This window comes from Filicampus tigris, chromosome 15 (genome assembly GCF_054856515.1).
Source record: "Filicampus tigris isolate MCC_2025a chromosome 15, RoL_Ftig_1.0, whole genome shotgun sequence".
Classification (NCBI taxonomy): domain Eukaryota; kingdom Metazoa; phylum Chordata; class Actinopteri; order Syngnathiformes; family Syngnathidae; genus Filicampus; species Filicampus tigris.
In genome coordinates this window covers 18,298,413-18,314,105 of record NC_141231.1, presented here as the reverse complement: position 1 = coordinate 18,314,105, position 15,693 = coordinate 18,298,413, and the positions used below count along the sequence as shown (strand labels likewise).

Sequence of the window (15,693 nt, the reverse complement as noted above, 5' to 3'; positions counted from 1 at the left end):
TGTTCACACTCAGATACTACATAACTGAAATGCCTTGTCACAGACTTGCAAAATCCGTAGTGTAGAAGTACCACTTTACTGTAACAGTATCTTGAATCATTTCAATCTGCTGTCCTGTGACAAAATGAAATACTGTACACACGCCCACATTTCTACCCTAGTCCCTTCTTATAGGTGAAAAACGATTGCCATCAAAAGGGTTGCCTTCCGTCATGTTTGGTTACACTGTAACACACAGTAAGTGACTGACGTTGTCTTCCTCTTAGTTTTCCCAGTCGAGTCCTCTTGTTCGTTTTTGGCATCGCCTTCTGCACTCCTCGTCATCTTCTTGCTCCGTTCGTTTGCTGTTGTGGCTCAATAGGGGGAAGTCGAAAGACATCCAACTACTACTTTCGCACAGCACCAGCTGACATCTATCGATCTGTCGATCTATGAACCATCTACACTTTAAAAAAAACACAACTCAGTCATTAAACAACTTCAAACTATAAATGATTGACATTCATAACAACAATAGTTACCACAACACAGCAAGCAAGTTGTTTGCTTCAAAACATTTTGCCAATTTTGAGTTCCGCCATCTTACTTTATTTTATTATTATTTGTAGTTTAGTAGAAAAAGCACCCTGTAAAAAAAGGTGGGTGAACACAACATTTCAAGGCAACAAAAGTCGAAAAGAAATTTAGATCGGGCAATTCAACAAAACATTTTAAGCTTTGCTAATGTTTTCAACAAAGAAATAAGAGCCACGGAACTAATTGTCCTTTGTATCGTCCCCCAACTTAACGATATAAATGCAAACAACTCAGCAAATTTTTTTGGGAGCAAACAACTTTCTTGCTGTGTTGAGCTAACAAACATTGTAACCATCAATGCCAATGATTTAGATTTTAAAATTGTTCCAACCGAAAGGACTGTTTTAGCCCCCCAAAAATACAAGTTGCCTTTTTTACAGTGCAGTGTGCCCTTATGAGACGTTTGTGCGGGAGCATTAGGTTGGTTGCTAACAACTTGCACCCAGCGAAATGTAATCTAGAAGCGCTGGCGCCGCATAAAGGACCTTTGTCTATTCCCGAGCATTCCCAGCCTGGCCGAGATCACAGCGAGGGCGTCCCTCGTTGGTTGGACTGACCTGTTCCTGCCGGTTGCTCGCTTCCTCCCTCCTATTTCGCAAACCGCAACCCATGACTGAGCTCTAAATTGGTAACCGCCAAAGAGCTTCACCGTGACATCTGTGAATTACCCAAAGTGTTTATTATCAGCTTTGATTCATGGGAATGATGACGTGCTTACTGTCACTTCTCTGAAGGGAGTTTTTTTTCTTCTTTTTTTTTTTGCCTGACATATGACTTCAGTTGATAAAAAGTTAAATATGATGGATTTGAAGGCCGGCTGATGTGGGCTCAAAATAAAATCTCAGATTTTGGGGGGTGAAATTCCAATTTTCCAGGGAAAAGCATATGACGATGGCATTCGTCGAAACAAGGAGAAAAGCGGCCCTTTTAATGCTTTTTAATCAAACATTTTAACTCATTCACTGCCATGGACACATTTACTTGTCTTTTCACAGTCCAGCCATTCCATCCCAGGAATTTATTAATATTTTTAAAAATATTTTTTCAAACATTGTGGTAAAAAAAGAGTGTCTGAAAATGTCTGGCAGTGAATGAGTTAAATGCTCAAGAATTTATTATGAATAAATACAAGGTGCGGGTTCCAAGGGAACGTAACCTGCCCTGAAAATGTCGACGAAATCATGCGTGCATCACATAGCAGATACATCCTTAGTTTCAATCAACATTTTTGGACACATTTGTGACATTGTCGGCATCATTGCTTGTGATCCAGAGGTGCCTGGAGACTGAATTGGTGGGTGGCCCCAAGAGAGTCCTCCAGGCAGGAAAGAAGGTAGAGACAGAAGGACACTGCCTCCACCAAGAGCACTGCCACCATGGCGAGGGAGCAGCCGAGCACGGGGGACCTCCTCCCGCTCTTGGAGACCTCCGACCTCCACCAGCTAGAAGAGATCAGAGGCCTTATTAATGAGCAACTCAGCACTGGTATCATCATCATTATTTTATTAAACATAGTTTGTCTGCTTGTTTATTATATATGTGTGTGAAAATGTGCCACCACGGTGTCATATATTTGTAGAACGAGGGTCTGTGCTGCTCAACGGGCTGGTGGACTACTTTTTAGAAACCAACTCTTCAGAGGCCATGCAGATCCTCTGCTCAGTCAGAGAGCCACACGACAAGGTGACAAAAGTTGAATGTTTATTCGCACCGACTTTGAATTACGTGAGAGGGAATGATTTCAAATGCAAATGAGAGAGGGATGAAAACAACGATGCATTTCGTCGCGGTCGTGTGAAAAACACTTGTGTCCACTTTTTTTTTTTCTTTCATTTTCTTATTTTAACATGTTTCCGCGTTACAGACATCGCATTAATGTGAAAATTAAAAAAAGTTTCCAAAATTGGAGAAAAGTGTTTTTCACAGGACAGCGCCGATTTGATGGTTGATCAACATCTTTCATTAGCTTCTTTCAAAATTGATTACGCTATGTGGATACAAGCATGAAGTTCCTGAAAGGGGAAGTCAATCCAAAAAATGTCTTTACAAGAATATATTCTGTATGGCTCAGCTTCTGAAAACAGGTGAGCCGTGATTGGTCGTTACCTGAGCCCTGAGCAACTGTGATTAGGGATGCCCGATTATGAAAAAAATATTCATCTTAATATGATTTTGGTAATAATTGAAGTCACGATTATTCAAACAATCATTTATTTTTGGGGTACAAAACAAGAACATGTTCAACCATAAAAATAAAGACAAATTAATGTCTTTGAATCACTATAATTATGTAAGTTCCTTTTGGACCAAACAAAATGTATAAAAATGTGTCATAAAAAAGGTGGAAGTGTATAAATTCAAGTAAGATTTCCTTGTGTAAGCAAACATAGTGCATATTAATAATCGTTTTTTTACGATTATGCAAATGTTATAATCGTGGAGTGTAATAATCGTAATTGAATTTCGATTAATTGCACAGCCCTAACTGTGCTGTCATTTTAAGTCGCCAGCAAGTGGCAAAATGGCCGCCCCCTGAAATGGACAAAAATGGATGAATTTTACTGCTGAACTCATATTCCACAAACACAGTTTTCATCACAATCCCGTCTTTCGACTAGTGGGCCTGCATAGAACATATTCTTGTAAAGAACATTTTTGGGTCGACTTCCCCTTTCAAGTGTTCTTACATGCAAGGCCATGACAGAAAAATACAAATAAAGGGGTTCTAGGATTCTAATTGTATGAGACTTGTGGAAAAAAATGCTTTCAATATGTGTTGCCCTTATCAGCTAATGCTCTCATCTTTGCCTACTTGCACTCACAGCACCTTCTGGACAAGATGAACGAGTGTATGGCCAAACAAGCGTGTCGGCTGCCCACCCTCACCATGCTGGGCCATGTCATCCGCAAGCAGCCGTCCTGGATCCACAAGATTGCCCGATACCCTCTTTTGCTGTCGCTGCTCAAATGCCTGAAGGTAAAACATGTTCCATCCAGACAAGGATGATGAAATACAAAATAAAACAAAAATGTTTTTGGTCAGCGTTTGGCAGCTTTGTCATATCTGCACGTTATTCCCTTGTCAGACTGATACGGATGTGGTGGTGCTGATAACTGGGGTGCTGGTGCTGATCACGCTGCTTCCTATGATCCCTCAAGCGGGAAAGCAACACCTGTGGGAGTATTTTGACATTTTCGGCCGCTTGGCATCGTGGAACCTCAAGAATCCGGGTGAGCCATGCGTTCCGTTTCCCGCAAAACTGTTCAGTTCTGGCCACCGTTATTTGCGCCCACAATCTTCGCCGAAGAGTGCAGTCACTCGGCGATAAACCGCGGTCCATCACGGAAGGTGACAAAAGCTTTAAAGCGGAAGTCAACCCAAACATATTTTTTTCAAGACTATGTTCCCAGCGGGCCCACTAGTTGAAACAAGGCATTCTGATTCATTTGTGGAGTATTAGTCTCTGGTGACAAGAAAAGCTGTTTGCGAACGTCTTGGCCACTTTTAGCGACCTTGAACCAACCCTGACGAAATAGCAACATTCGCTACGTGCGCAAACACTCGCCAACCCTCGCCGCTCAGTGAGATACGGGCTTAAGACGTAAAACCTGCCGGGTCCCGCTTGTCCTGTTGCTCACGATTTTAAGTTGTTGTTGTTTTTTTTTTAATCCATTCAGGTCATATTTCAGAGGTTTACTTGATCCACCTACACGCCAGCGTCTATTCGCTCTTCCACCGTCTGTATGGCATGTACCCTTGCAACTTTGTGTCCTACCTGCGCTCTCACTACAGCATGAAGGAAAACATGGAAACATTTGAAGAGGTGGTCAAGGTGAGGTACTACCGTACACTGCTGTCCTTTACAACCTAGTCAATCTTTTTGGGACATTGACGGAAATGGCTTAAAACCTCTTTACCCAGCCAATGCTTGAACATGTCCGTATCCACCCTGAACTGGTGACAGGAACCAAGGATCACGAGCTTGACCCCACCAGGCAAGTCTCACACCGTCTTCCAGCCGGCGTTTTTTCCGCTGTTTGCCAGGGGATCCTGATGACGTTTTTTGCTTTAGGTGGAAAAAGTATGAAATCCACGATATCGTCATTGAATGTGCCAAAGTGTCTCTCGACCCGAAGGAGGCCTCCTGTGAGGAGGGATATGCCACCATGCCTGAGAACTTTTACCCTCAAATCCATCTGCGGCCGCAAGACTGCACTTCCAGCCCATACACAGACCTCTACAGCAGCTATGGTTGGTTTCAAAACAGCGGCAGGAAAGTCATGTGATGTATACAGTAGGGCTGCTCGATTATGGGGAAAAAAAAATATTAATCCGGATTATTTTGGTATTATTCGATTATTCAAACCATTTATTTTTTGGTAGAAAACAAACAATTGTTTGAATGTAAAAAAAATATAAGAACAAATATATGTAAGTAAGTTCCTTTGGGACCAAACTAAATTTATAAAATGTGGTTTTATAAACTAAAAATAGGGTGCAAATGTATCAATTCAAGTAATGATTTCCTTGTGTAAATTTCCTTGGTTATAAATGCATATTAATAATCGTTTTTTACGATTATGCCAATTTTGTCATCGTGGAGTGTAATAATCGTAATTGTAATTGAATTTTGATTAATTGCACAGCCCTAGTATGCAGTTAATATGACGTATACGATTTTTTTTTTTGCAGTTTTTTGAAAGCCATATCAAATGATTATTGACTTGCATTCCTGAATCGAAAGATCTTTCTGACTCCCATATCAAATATGTGGATGTAAAAAAAAAAAACGAAACATGTTTTGATATTCCTCATTCCTGTTGGAAATGGTCAAAAGTTGAGAGCTCTCTAAAAATGGAAGCATCTGCGTCAAAACACTCAATGTATTTTTCTCAGTCCACCAATTCTGCGATTATTTTAAGCATTAAAACAGAATGTTTCAGTTGGCAAATGTTATTAATAGAAAGTGTCGAGTATATTCACATTGAAAAGCGATTCTCAGCCCTGAGTAATTACGGCAAGTAACAAAATATTTGTGTTTGAACCGAAATGTTGTCTTCTGACAGTGGCCACTTTGACAAGGATTATTATGATATGATTATTATCTTTAAACAAACCCTTAATTCAACCACAACTTATCATTGTCATCAACTTCTTAAATCAAATAAGGTTGTCAATTATCAAATACAAGTTAAATTTATTGGATAAATTTAACTTAACTCATTCACTGCCTTTGACGTATTTGTCTTTTCACAGTCCAGCCATTCAATCCCAGTTATTTCTCTACATTTTTTCCCACTTTTTTCAAGCGTTAGGGTAGAAATGGGTCTGAAAATGTCTGGCAGTGAATGAGTTCATCTCTTATTGAAAACATTGTTTTCTCGACAACAGGAAGCTCGTCATCAACTCCGTTCTCCACTCCGCGGCAGCCGCTGCCCCCGCCCCTGTCTTTGCCCCCCTTCTCAGGGACACAGTCAACCAACCGTAGCCCACAGACCACCAAACGGCAGGTAAGAACATGATGCACTTGGAAAGCTTGTAGTATTTAGTATATATTTTTCGGGACACCGCTGTGGAGGCTCACACCGAGCTGCAACATGCACAAACAGCATACGGCAATTCTCGCAATTCTATAATGAGGGCGTGAACGATGAACCACAATTTCACTGACCGTATATAGAGTCAATATCATTGTAAGTAACTCTGTGGTTGGTGGTGTACAACTCAATATAAAAAAAAAAGTCACAGAATCAACCAGAAAGCTTTTCCTTTTCTTCTACAGAACTCCACCTGTGAACCTAACTCCTCCTATGGCGGGAAGGACCCACTGTGGAGCCCCTCCTCTTTGTGTGGAATGGCTACGCCCCCTTCATCCAGGGGCATGTCGCCCAACTTTGAGCTCTCCCACAGTGCCTCACACCTTCCCAGCCGCTTCCACTGCACTTCAGGTCAATTCATTCCCAATGCATTTAAACAAACGTCCTTAAAGTCGTATACATGAAGTACTCTTGAAGTGACAAACCCACACGTACCTGGTTTAAAGGGGGGGGGGGCAACTCAAACATATTTTTTTTCAAGAGTATGTTCCCTGCAGGCCCACTAGTTGAAACACGGCATTCTGATTAATATTGCGTTTGTGGAATATGAGTTAAGCAGCAAAATCCGGCCCTTTTTAGCCATCTCTGGGGGCGGCCATTTTGTCGCTTCTGTTGACTGAAAATGACATCGCAGATGCTCAGGTCTCAGGTAACGACCAATCACGGCTCAGCTTCAGAAAGCAGGTCAGTTGTGGTTGGCAAATGCAATATTTATCAGAATGCCTTGTTTCAACTAGTGGGCTTGCATGGATCATATTTTTGAAAAAAATATGTTTGGGTTGACTTCCCATTTAAGTTTGATTTGGGGGGAAAAAAAAAAACCCTCTCTGGACTGTTGTTTTTAACTGATGTTGTTTGTGTGTTTTGTGTGAGCAGGGGGGAAAGGAACATCTGCCTCCAGTACTCCAGCCACTTCATCACCGCCACCCACCCTATCAGATGACTTTCCGATTATCTCCTTACCAACCAACACAGTCCAATCCAGTCCGCCGAGAAAAGTAAGCTCAAATGCACATGCGCGTACAGACTGACGTTTCGTAAGACGCCTGATTATGAAGTCTGCCAAAAAGAAGGATTACAGTTCATTGTTCACAAACTATTGGTGTTATTTAATAAAGGATTTTTTTTTTTCATTTTCAAGTTTCAAGATATTTCAGCATTTAGTTTGAAGTGAAAAGCGAGGTCTGGATTTTTTTTTTATTTAAACAAAATAAACAAGATAAAAAGAAAAGGTGTTAAAGGTATATGATAAGTCGGTTGTTTACAGTTTTGTCAACAAGTGCTTGTGATAGTCTTTTGTGATATTGGGCGGGGTAAATAGACTTGACTTGGCTCTACAGTCTTCAGAAACCAACTGTGGGACTTTTCAGGAACGCAGACATGTAGACAGTGGTAAACCTGCACTGGTGAGACAGGAACCTGTGAAAGACTCTGAGAAAAGCGGCGCCACAAACAGAGGTTTGTTCGAATGCATCGCACTCACATCCACACAGGTTCAAGGAACATCCCGGAATGTTTATGCTCTGCATAAATGCGCGATCTCAAAGGCAGCTGAGTCTCGAGTCAGGGACTTCACCAGCCTTAGACTGAAATATTGAATCTTGCATGCTTGGCTTGTTGTCAAATGCCAGTCAACTGCTATTAGTGCTGCCAAATAAGTTTTCATTCAGTCAGTTCTAAGATTCGACCACCTTTCACAGCGTCGCTATAAACGCGTTTGTTTTTTGGCATTCCTGAAGTCAATCGCAATGGTGACTGATGCATTTCATTAGATGCCGCAGATGCTGCGAATGTGTCCATGACTTTGACCGAGCTCTCAGTTTTCATGAAGAAACAGGAGTTGGAGCTTCAGCTGAGAACGGAAAAAGAAAAAGAGGAGGGTGAGAACACACCTTTTTGTGTTTTTTTTTCAGAGCTTCATCCAATTTTGAGTAACACGGGTATTTTTTTTTTTTTTATACAAATATTTAGAACGTCATAAACCCTGAATGCTCAGTTTCCCGGTGTGTTGCAGCAGATGCTTGGCACCTGCTTTCTGTTTTTGCTTAAACGTCCTTTTCTCTCTATCATTCCCGCTTTTTATTTATTTATTTTTTTGCATTTGTAGCGGCTATCACAGAGGAGCTGCTCAAGATCACAGAGGATAAGCAGGATCTCCCGGGCCTGAGGGGTTTCGACTCTCCTTTCTACCGCACCACCGAGACACTGACCGGCTGTCAGACACAAGACAAGATCGTCGCCAACAGCCAACTTGGAGGGTCCGTCCTGGACACACGCCACGCAGCGTCTACGCCAGACAAAGTGGAGAATACCGCAAGCGCCGGTGATGTTGGGAGCGAACAAGGAGGGGCATTGGGCGACAGCCGCAGCTCAGCCGTCGGCCTCGATCAGTCCTGGCCCTTCCTGTCAGGTTTCACCCCTATTGATCACCACCTGCACCGGAGCCCCTCGGCCCCTGAAGAGGAGGTGGGAAAGTTTGCCATGTTCTCGCCCAGTCCCTGCAGCAAGGCCTCCGCGCCGGTGCCGTACGAGGTGTTCTTTGACCTGGCTTTGCCCAGGGCGGCCTCTCTCTACGTGGGCCAGAAGACATCTGAGGCCGTCCACAAAGCGGCACTGGAGAGGCTCTCAAGACGGGAAGAGGGGCTGGAGGATGGGGAAGAGGAGGGGCTTACGACCGCTTCACCACTGGAGGTGCTGGATCGCCTTGTTCAGCAGGGGAGCGACACCCATGATAAAGTCCTGAAGAGGTGAGATATCATACCTACATGTTGTTGTTTGGTTTTAGTGGCTGATATGTGGAGGAAAGTGTTACAGGAAGTGGAAATGGAGTCACTCTCCCATTTGCAGCAAGCCGGAAAGATTTCAGAGTTCATCTGTGAAAGTTCAATTGATCGTATGGAATTGAATGTCTCAGAATTCCAAAGAATTAAGGCAGGGTCGATTATCGGCGCCGATATTCAGCATTTGAACTAATATCGGCATCAGCCTTTTTTTAAAAAAAAAATCGGATGGCCAATAATTCCATTTAAAACTGCCGTAACTTCAAGGAACTATTCATTTAAATGGTCAGGTCACTTTAAGATTTCTACTGACCCCGGTAATACTCTGCACCTTTTTGTTTGAATTGGAAACATTGAAAAGTGAAACTGTAACATTCATTTTGAAATTTTGTCTGACTTTATTTACTGTAGCAAACTATAGGGAGCTATTGCTTCAGTTTTCATTTCTTTTTAAGACATGCTGATGACCCTGGGTGCTCCCTGCACTTTGTTAGAATTTAATAACAAAGATGTATAGTGTCAAAAATGTATAATAATAATAAGTCAACATTATGCAAATCTGAAAAAAACAAAAACAAACCATGCTTGAAGACGTTTCAACAAAGTTTAAATAATTTTTAGATTTTGACGCCAATATTTTCCTTTTTACTATAAATGAATATGGGTTCCAAATATCGGTTATTGGCCTCCTTGACTACTAATAATCGGTATCTGCCCTGAAAAAAAACAACCTATCTCTAGAACCCCTGCAATGGGTTGTATGCCTTTCACCGTGCAGCCAGTGTGAGTCCTTTCCAGTCTAATTACTGTGTTCACTTCAAATAAGTACTGTTTTGTAATGTATTTTTTAGTTGCTGATTAAACTTTTAAACAGAACTTTCAGAAACATTTCCAAAACGGTCAGTCTTATCAACTTGAACTGAAACTACGATTAGCTTCGTAGCTCAACGTCATTTATTTACCGTTCCTATTTGGCAACTGGTAACAAAAACTCACATTCCCAGCATGTTCAGTTGGGCAATCGGGATCATGACTGGCGTCATTTGAATTCCAGCGGAGACAAACATCTTAGGAACTATTTTTCTTCCTTCCTCTCCTTCTCCAGATTACCTTTGCCAAGTAAGTCAGCTGACTGGACACACTTTGGAGGTAACTCGCTCACTCTGCTACACTGTTGCCCACTGATAAAAGAAGCTATTCTGAAAGCTGCACATGGAGCGTTATTCAGCATGACTAGTGACGCGTCACGGGATGCGTGGGCTCAAATTAAAATCGGGGGGAGCATTTGTTCAAATGTTCACACAGTGATTGAGTTGAACTACATGTCTTGGAAATTCACAGCCCTCCCGGAATAAACATCTAGACAAGATGCCATGAAAAGACTGGGAGCCCTCATCTTCTACTATTATGAATTGCTAGACCTGAAATGGACTCATTTGCATGACTTTGTCGGGGGTTACGACCAGGTTTTAGCCGTACAATTACGACGGTGATCTCCTCAGGGTCGGCTCCATCTGACGAGCTTCACACGCTGCGGAGCCAGCTGCTGCTGCTGCACAACCAGCTGCTGTACGAGCGCTACAAGAGGGAGCAGCACGCCGTCCGCAACAGACGCCTGCTGCGACGCATCATCAACGCCACCGCCCTGGAAGAGCAGAACAACGCCATGGTGAGTGCGCATGGCTCACAACCTCACGCGTCGCCTTCCGCAGCGCGAGCCCGAAAGCGTCAACCTGCAGTCGGCTGCGCAAATCTCTGCAGAAGGACCAGCTGAACCTGCAGAGTGTGGACATCTCGTCCCTGAGGGAAAGCTTGCAGGTGGAGCAGCAGCGCTACAGGCAGCTGTGGGACGACCGAGAGACCGTGGTGACCCGTCTGCACAGTCAGATCAGACAGCTGCAGCAGGGGCGAGACGACTACTACACCAAGAACCAGGAGCTCCAGGTGCACCTTATGAGGCAGATTATGTCGGAGCTTTCCAATTTTTACTCAAGCCGCCTTTTTCTGCGTCTGCAGAGCAAGTTACAAGAGTGTCAGAAAAGGATGGGCGAATTAGAGGCGGAGCTGCAGGGGGCAAATAACAGAGTCTGTCACACCGGGCATCTGCTCAAACAGATGACCATCAAGGTAAACATTTTCAGTGTTGCTGTCATCCAGTCTGTGTTTGTGTCAGAACGCTATGACTTGCATTTGTTAGCCCTTTCATTGTTTTGTAGGTGCATTTTTACCATGCAGGCGAGGAAAGGGCTATAACAAGGTGACAAAAGGTCTCCCGTGTTTCTTTGTTATAAACAAAAGCAGTGGGTGGGACAGAAACGAGGCAGGCGGGCGTTTTGGATGATATTTTTTTCCTGTCATCCAGCTGATCTGCAGACAGCAGATTGTCTCCGGCAGGCTCAGTTGCCTGGGTGATGCCCCTTATTCTGTGATTTGGGGTCAACCGCACAGGGGGTGTCTGTGGAATTTTGGTTTTTATTTATTTATTTTTTTGCCTCTGAGGTTTTGCCTGTTTTTCCTCCTCTGACCGTAAGTGAGCTGGAGTCCTACAAGGCCGTGCGTTGATTCAGGAAACGGGCAACTTTACTTGTCAACTTTGAAGAGGAAGTCAACCCCCAAATTTTGTAGAATATGAGTTGAGCAGCAAAATCCACTCGTTTTTAGTCATCTCGGGTGGCGGCCATTTTGCCACTTTCTGTTGCCTGAAAATGGCATCACAGTTGCTCAATCACAATCACATCTTACCTGTTTTCTAAAGCCAAGCCATGAGTACTGGCGTACCGCATCAGGTAGATTCGGCCCCAAAACATATCTCCCCAAATCAAATTTTTCCTTCAAATTGCATGAAATGAATGGCAATTTTCTATGATATTTTTCTATTTCTATACTGGGGGTGAGTACTACTAATAATACTTGGGGCCTCCAAAATATTAAAAAATATATATTTTTAAAATATTCGAATATGCTGAAACAAATTTTTGACATGCTATTTAAAAAAAAAAAAAAAATGTTTATCTCATGCATCCTTCAGTTGAGCAACAGTGAGAGCACCCAGCAGCAGATGAGCTTCCTGAACAAACAGTTGCTGCTCCTTGGGGAGGCACACAAACTGTCCATGCAGTACGTCGGCGCAGATAATACCAAGGTATGCTGGCAAGATGGCTTCATAAAGGATGAATTGTAGTCGAAAATAACAAATACTCACAAGGCATTGATCATTGTTATTTTTCTTCTTCTTTTTTTTTTTTTTTTCCTCTTCGCACACATTTCCTATGCCGTGCAGCGACCCACCACCCATGAGGCCCAGATGCTGCAGGTGTCCTACAGGAAGGAGGTGGAGTCTCTGAGACAGAACCTGCTGGTTCAGGGCCAGAAACTTGAGGCAGCACACCAGAGAGCCTCTGAGCTGGAGACCCTCCTCTCCAAGAAGGAACACCTCATTGCAGAGCAGAAGAAGTTTCTTGAGGATGTCAAATGTCAAGCAAAGTGAGTTGTCAATTTGCAAAGGTCAAATGCGTTTTCTGTAGGTTCTTTTAACCACGCTACGTCGATGATTTTTCCTTAATTGATCTTGCCCTTGATTTTCGAGTTCAACCGCTACTACTTTTTTGTCACATCTTCTTTTTTCCACACCAGGGCGGAGTTGCAGGCCTCCGACAGCAGGTACCAGGCTCAGAAGAGAATCACCCAACTGCTGCAGACTGAAATCCTGCAACTGTACAGCAAAGTCGAGATGGAGGCTCCAGCGTGCAGTGCTGGCTTGCCACCGGGGGTCAAAGTTGACCGACACACACCTGCTGAGTCCAGGTTTGGGAGTGTAGCTCAATACAGGGAAAAATACCATCATTGTGTATCCGCCGCACATTGAGCGATGCGGCTGAGACAGACTGAACTGTTGCGCAATGTGCGGGGTTCGGCAGTTGTCATGAATGAAAAATACGTATTGCGCAAGCTTTTATAAGTTAAACGTAAAGGGGAAGTCAACACAAACATATTTTTTTCAAGAATTTGTTCTGTGCAATCCTACTAGTTGAAACAAGGTATTGTAATAAATATTGTGTTTGTGGAATATGAGTTCAGCAGCAAAATGCACTCGTTTTTAGCCATCTCGGGGGGCGGCCATTTTGTCTTCTGTCGACTGAAAAAGACATCGCAACTGCTCACAACGATCAATCACGGCTCAGATTCTGAAAACAGGTCAGCCGTGATTGGTCTTTGTGAGCAGTTGCGATGTCTTTTTCAGTCGACAGAAGACAAAACGAGTGCATTTTGCTGCTTAACTTATATTCCACAAACGCAAAAATAATCAGAATGCCGTGTTTCAACTAGTGGGCCTGCTGGGAACGTATTCTTGAAAAAAATATGTTTGGGTTGACTTCCACTTAGAAAAAAAAAAAATGAAAAAAAGACTAAACCTGATGTGACATTTTTGAATTCGGCATCAAAAATAAGTTTAGGGACACTTAAGGCCGATTTAAAATTGGTTGTTAACTAGTACAATGGGATTTTAATTCACAATTTGGTCTTTTATTCCTTTTTACAAATCAAAATTCCATAATTTACCGTCTTTTTTTTCCTCCTCCTTATCAGCATCCTGGTGCCCGATGGACCAAGTAAAACGTGCACCAATGAGGAGATGGACAGTAGCCCAGCGCATGACTCACACTGCGGCAACGGCAGCACTTTATTACCAGGGCAACTAAAGGCAAGCAAATCTTCCAAGACCACTGCCAACTCGGTCAACGGCAGCAAGGAGTCAGGCCCGCCTCTAATCGTGGACCTCCCCCTGTCCTGCCCCCGCACCAACCGGCTTGCGACCCTGACGCCATCTGACGCCCCCCTTACTGTGGGCTCCTACCCCAGTGCCAAGAGCTTCCTTGGCATGAGGGCGCGCGAGCTGTTTCGCAACAAAAGCGAGAGTCAGTGCGGCGAGGAGGAGGAGGAGGAGGACGACGACGAGCATCTGCAGCCGCCACGACTTGCCGGCCTTGCCCACAGCCTGAAGACCGAGCCGTGCGCGGAGCCGCCGTGCCCGGGTTCCGTCGCCCGCCTCGGCCTCAGCCTCGCGCCCTCTCCCACTCCAACCGTCCCGACTGGGACGCCGACCTTGGCTGCTCCTCTCACTGTACCCGCCAAGAATTCCCCAGAGCCCAAACAGCAGGCCCCCAGTCAGGAAAGCCCCCGCAGGAAGATGGGGCGGGGCCCGTTGGGGACCGGGCGGCCCCGGCAGCAACAGCTAAAGATCATGGACTACAATGAAACACATCATGAGCACAGTTAAGAGACACAACTGAGCCGGGAAGTCCAAAGCTAAAGTTTGAGAGGATTTACAAATCGGTCAAAGAGTAATACGTCAGCAACTCTTTGAAAGTCAGTATTATTTGCGCCATTCCTCTTGGGTGGACAACGGGACACCCCCACCGCTGCCCCTCCCCTCCCCTTGTTTGTTTTTGTTTTGTTTTTATAATATCAATTCCTCCTGAGCCAAAACTATGTACGTATCGCCACTGTAGATACTGAACATGAACTCGGATGCTCAAAGATAACGCAAGTAGAATGAACTTCCATTTGACAGTTGGGAATTTGGGCGCTTTTTAAATGGTCAACTCAACTCCAATTCCTTTTTATCTTTCCACTTTGCTCCGACCAACCAAACGAAGCAACTCTGGCCCTGCACCATGATCGTGTGGGTTATAGCGTTAACAATGCAAACAGGTGACACAAAAAGTTTCAATTTTGCCTCCAAATTTTATTGACTGAACAAAGTATTAGAGTGGGGTAATCTGTCGATTAATTACAATCATTTACTTTGCGGCTCATATTTTCTTTCCCCTTGTTGGATGTCACTTTCATGAGTTAAAATGAGTGTTAAAACCTGCTCAGCTCTCGTAACGACTTCCTCTTGCACATGGGGGGGGGGGGGGGAATTGGACTCAAATCATGGGTGGAGCGGATTACCTTGATCAGGTCATTCTGAGTTATAAAAAAACAAAAAAACAATGCTCATTATTTTCTTTCCCCAAGAAAATCAGAACATATCATTGTTGGGATTTATTAAGTAACATTCCCATTAATAATTACAATACGTTTTTTTTTTATCAAAATCTGTCTGAAGGAGTGTGTTTGTTTGCACTTTGTAGGGGAACATGTTGCTTCTTGGTTTTCCTGAAGGCTGCAAAATGGAAACGTGTATGAAACGTAGAAACAGATGACTATTTATGCATTTTTTTTAGATGTACAGTAGAACATTCTGACCTTTATTTACTGTTTTATTTATCCATTCATCAAGGATGCTCACATATACATCTGATTGGAGCTGACAAAGTGACCAAGCTCTGTAATATTAATGTTGCTCCATCATATTCTTCAAGATTACCAGGAATCGTTTAGTGTGACAAAATGCACACTCTCCTCAACAGAATTGTCCCCCACTCACCCAATTGTTTTTTTCCCCTGCTGCACCAGCAGTCGATGAATTTCTTGTCCTCTCTCTAAATCCTGTTGTCCACCAGGATCTCCTGCTGTTATGTCCTTCTGCCGCGCTATCTATAGCATGTTCACCGATCCACTTTAATTACCAACCGTAGTAATTGCAGCAACCTAAGACGGAAGGTACAATCTGCACAAACTGAAGAAACCAGGACTCTTGAATGGGTGACATGGCAAAAATGGAAGTTCTTAAAGCAGTGGCTTGTGTTTAACTGTGAACAATAAAGGTCGTCTTCAATGTTTTGCACTACAA

General features: G+C 43.5%; 2 protein-coding genes across 3 annotated transcripts in view; one reads left to right on the top strand and one right to left on the bottom strand.

The window, feature by feature from the left end:
* The window catches only part of gfi1b (growth factor independent 1B transcription repressor), a 10,561-nt gene extending 9,314 nt beyond the window's left edge, over positions 1–1,247 (bottom strand). The window contains exon 1 of the mRNA XM_086053218.1: positions 1,134–1,247. The gene's annotated coding sequence lies outside the window, so the exon portion shown is untranslated. The remainder of the gene's footprint in view (positions 1–1,133) is intronic.
* The window catches only part of tsc1b (TSC complex subunit 1b), an 18,656-nt gene extending 2,963 nt beyond the window's left edge, over positions 1–15,693 (top strand). For both annotated transcript variants that reach the window (XM_086053213.1, XM_086053214.1), the window contains exons 2-22: positions 1,850–2,061; positions 2,156–2,259; positions 3,401–3,553; positions 3,663–3,807; positions 4,255–4,409; positions 4,499–4,572; positions 4,650–4,828; positions 5,969–6,087; positions 6,360–6,525; positions 7,051–7,172; positions 7,545–7,632; positions 7,947–8,054; positions 8,282–8,921; positions 10,060–10,103; positions 10,457–10,623; positions 10,716–10,898; positions 10,971–11,081; positions 11,983–12,096; positions 12,235–12,437; positions 12,588–12,758; positions 13,542–15,693. In XM_086053213.1, the coding sequence (XP_085909339.1) occupies positions 1,953–2,061; positions 2,156–2,259; positions 3,401–3,553; positions 3,663–3,807; positions 4,255–4,409; positions 4,499–4,572; positions 4,650–4,828; positions 5,969–6,087; positions 6,360–6,525; positions 7,051–7,172; positions 7,545–7,632; positions 7,947–8,054; positions 8,282–8,921; positions 10,060–10,103; positions 10,457–10,623; positions 10,716–10,898; positions 10,971–11,081; positions 11,983–12,096; positions 12,235–12,437; positions 12,588–12,758; positions 13,542–14,232 (3,846 nt within the window). In that variant the 5' untranslated portion in view covers positions 1,850–1,952 and the 3' untranslated portion in view covers positions 14,233–15,693. The remainder of the gene's footprint in view (positions 1–1,849; positions 2,062–2,155; positions 2,260–3,400; positions 3,554–3,662; positions 3,808–4,254; positions 4,410–4,498; positions 4,573–4,649; positions 4,829–5,968; positions 6,088–6,359; positions 6,526–7,050; positions 7,173–7,544; positions 7,633–7,946; positions 8,055–8,281; positions 8,922–10,059; positions 10,104–10,456; positions 10,624–10,715; positions 10,899–10,970; positions 11,082–11,982; positions 12,097–12,234; positions 12,438–12,587; positions 12,759–13,541) is intronic.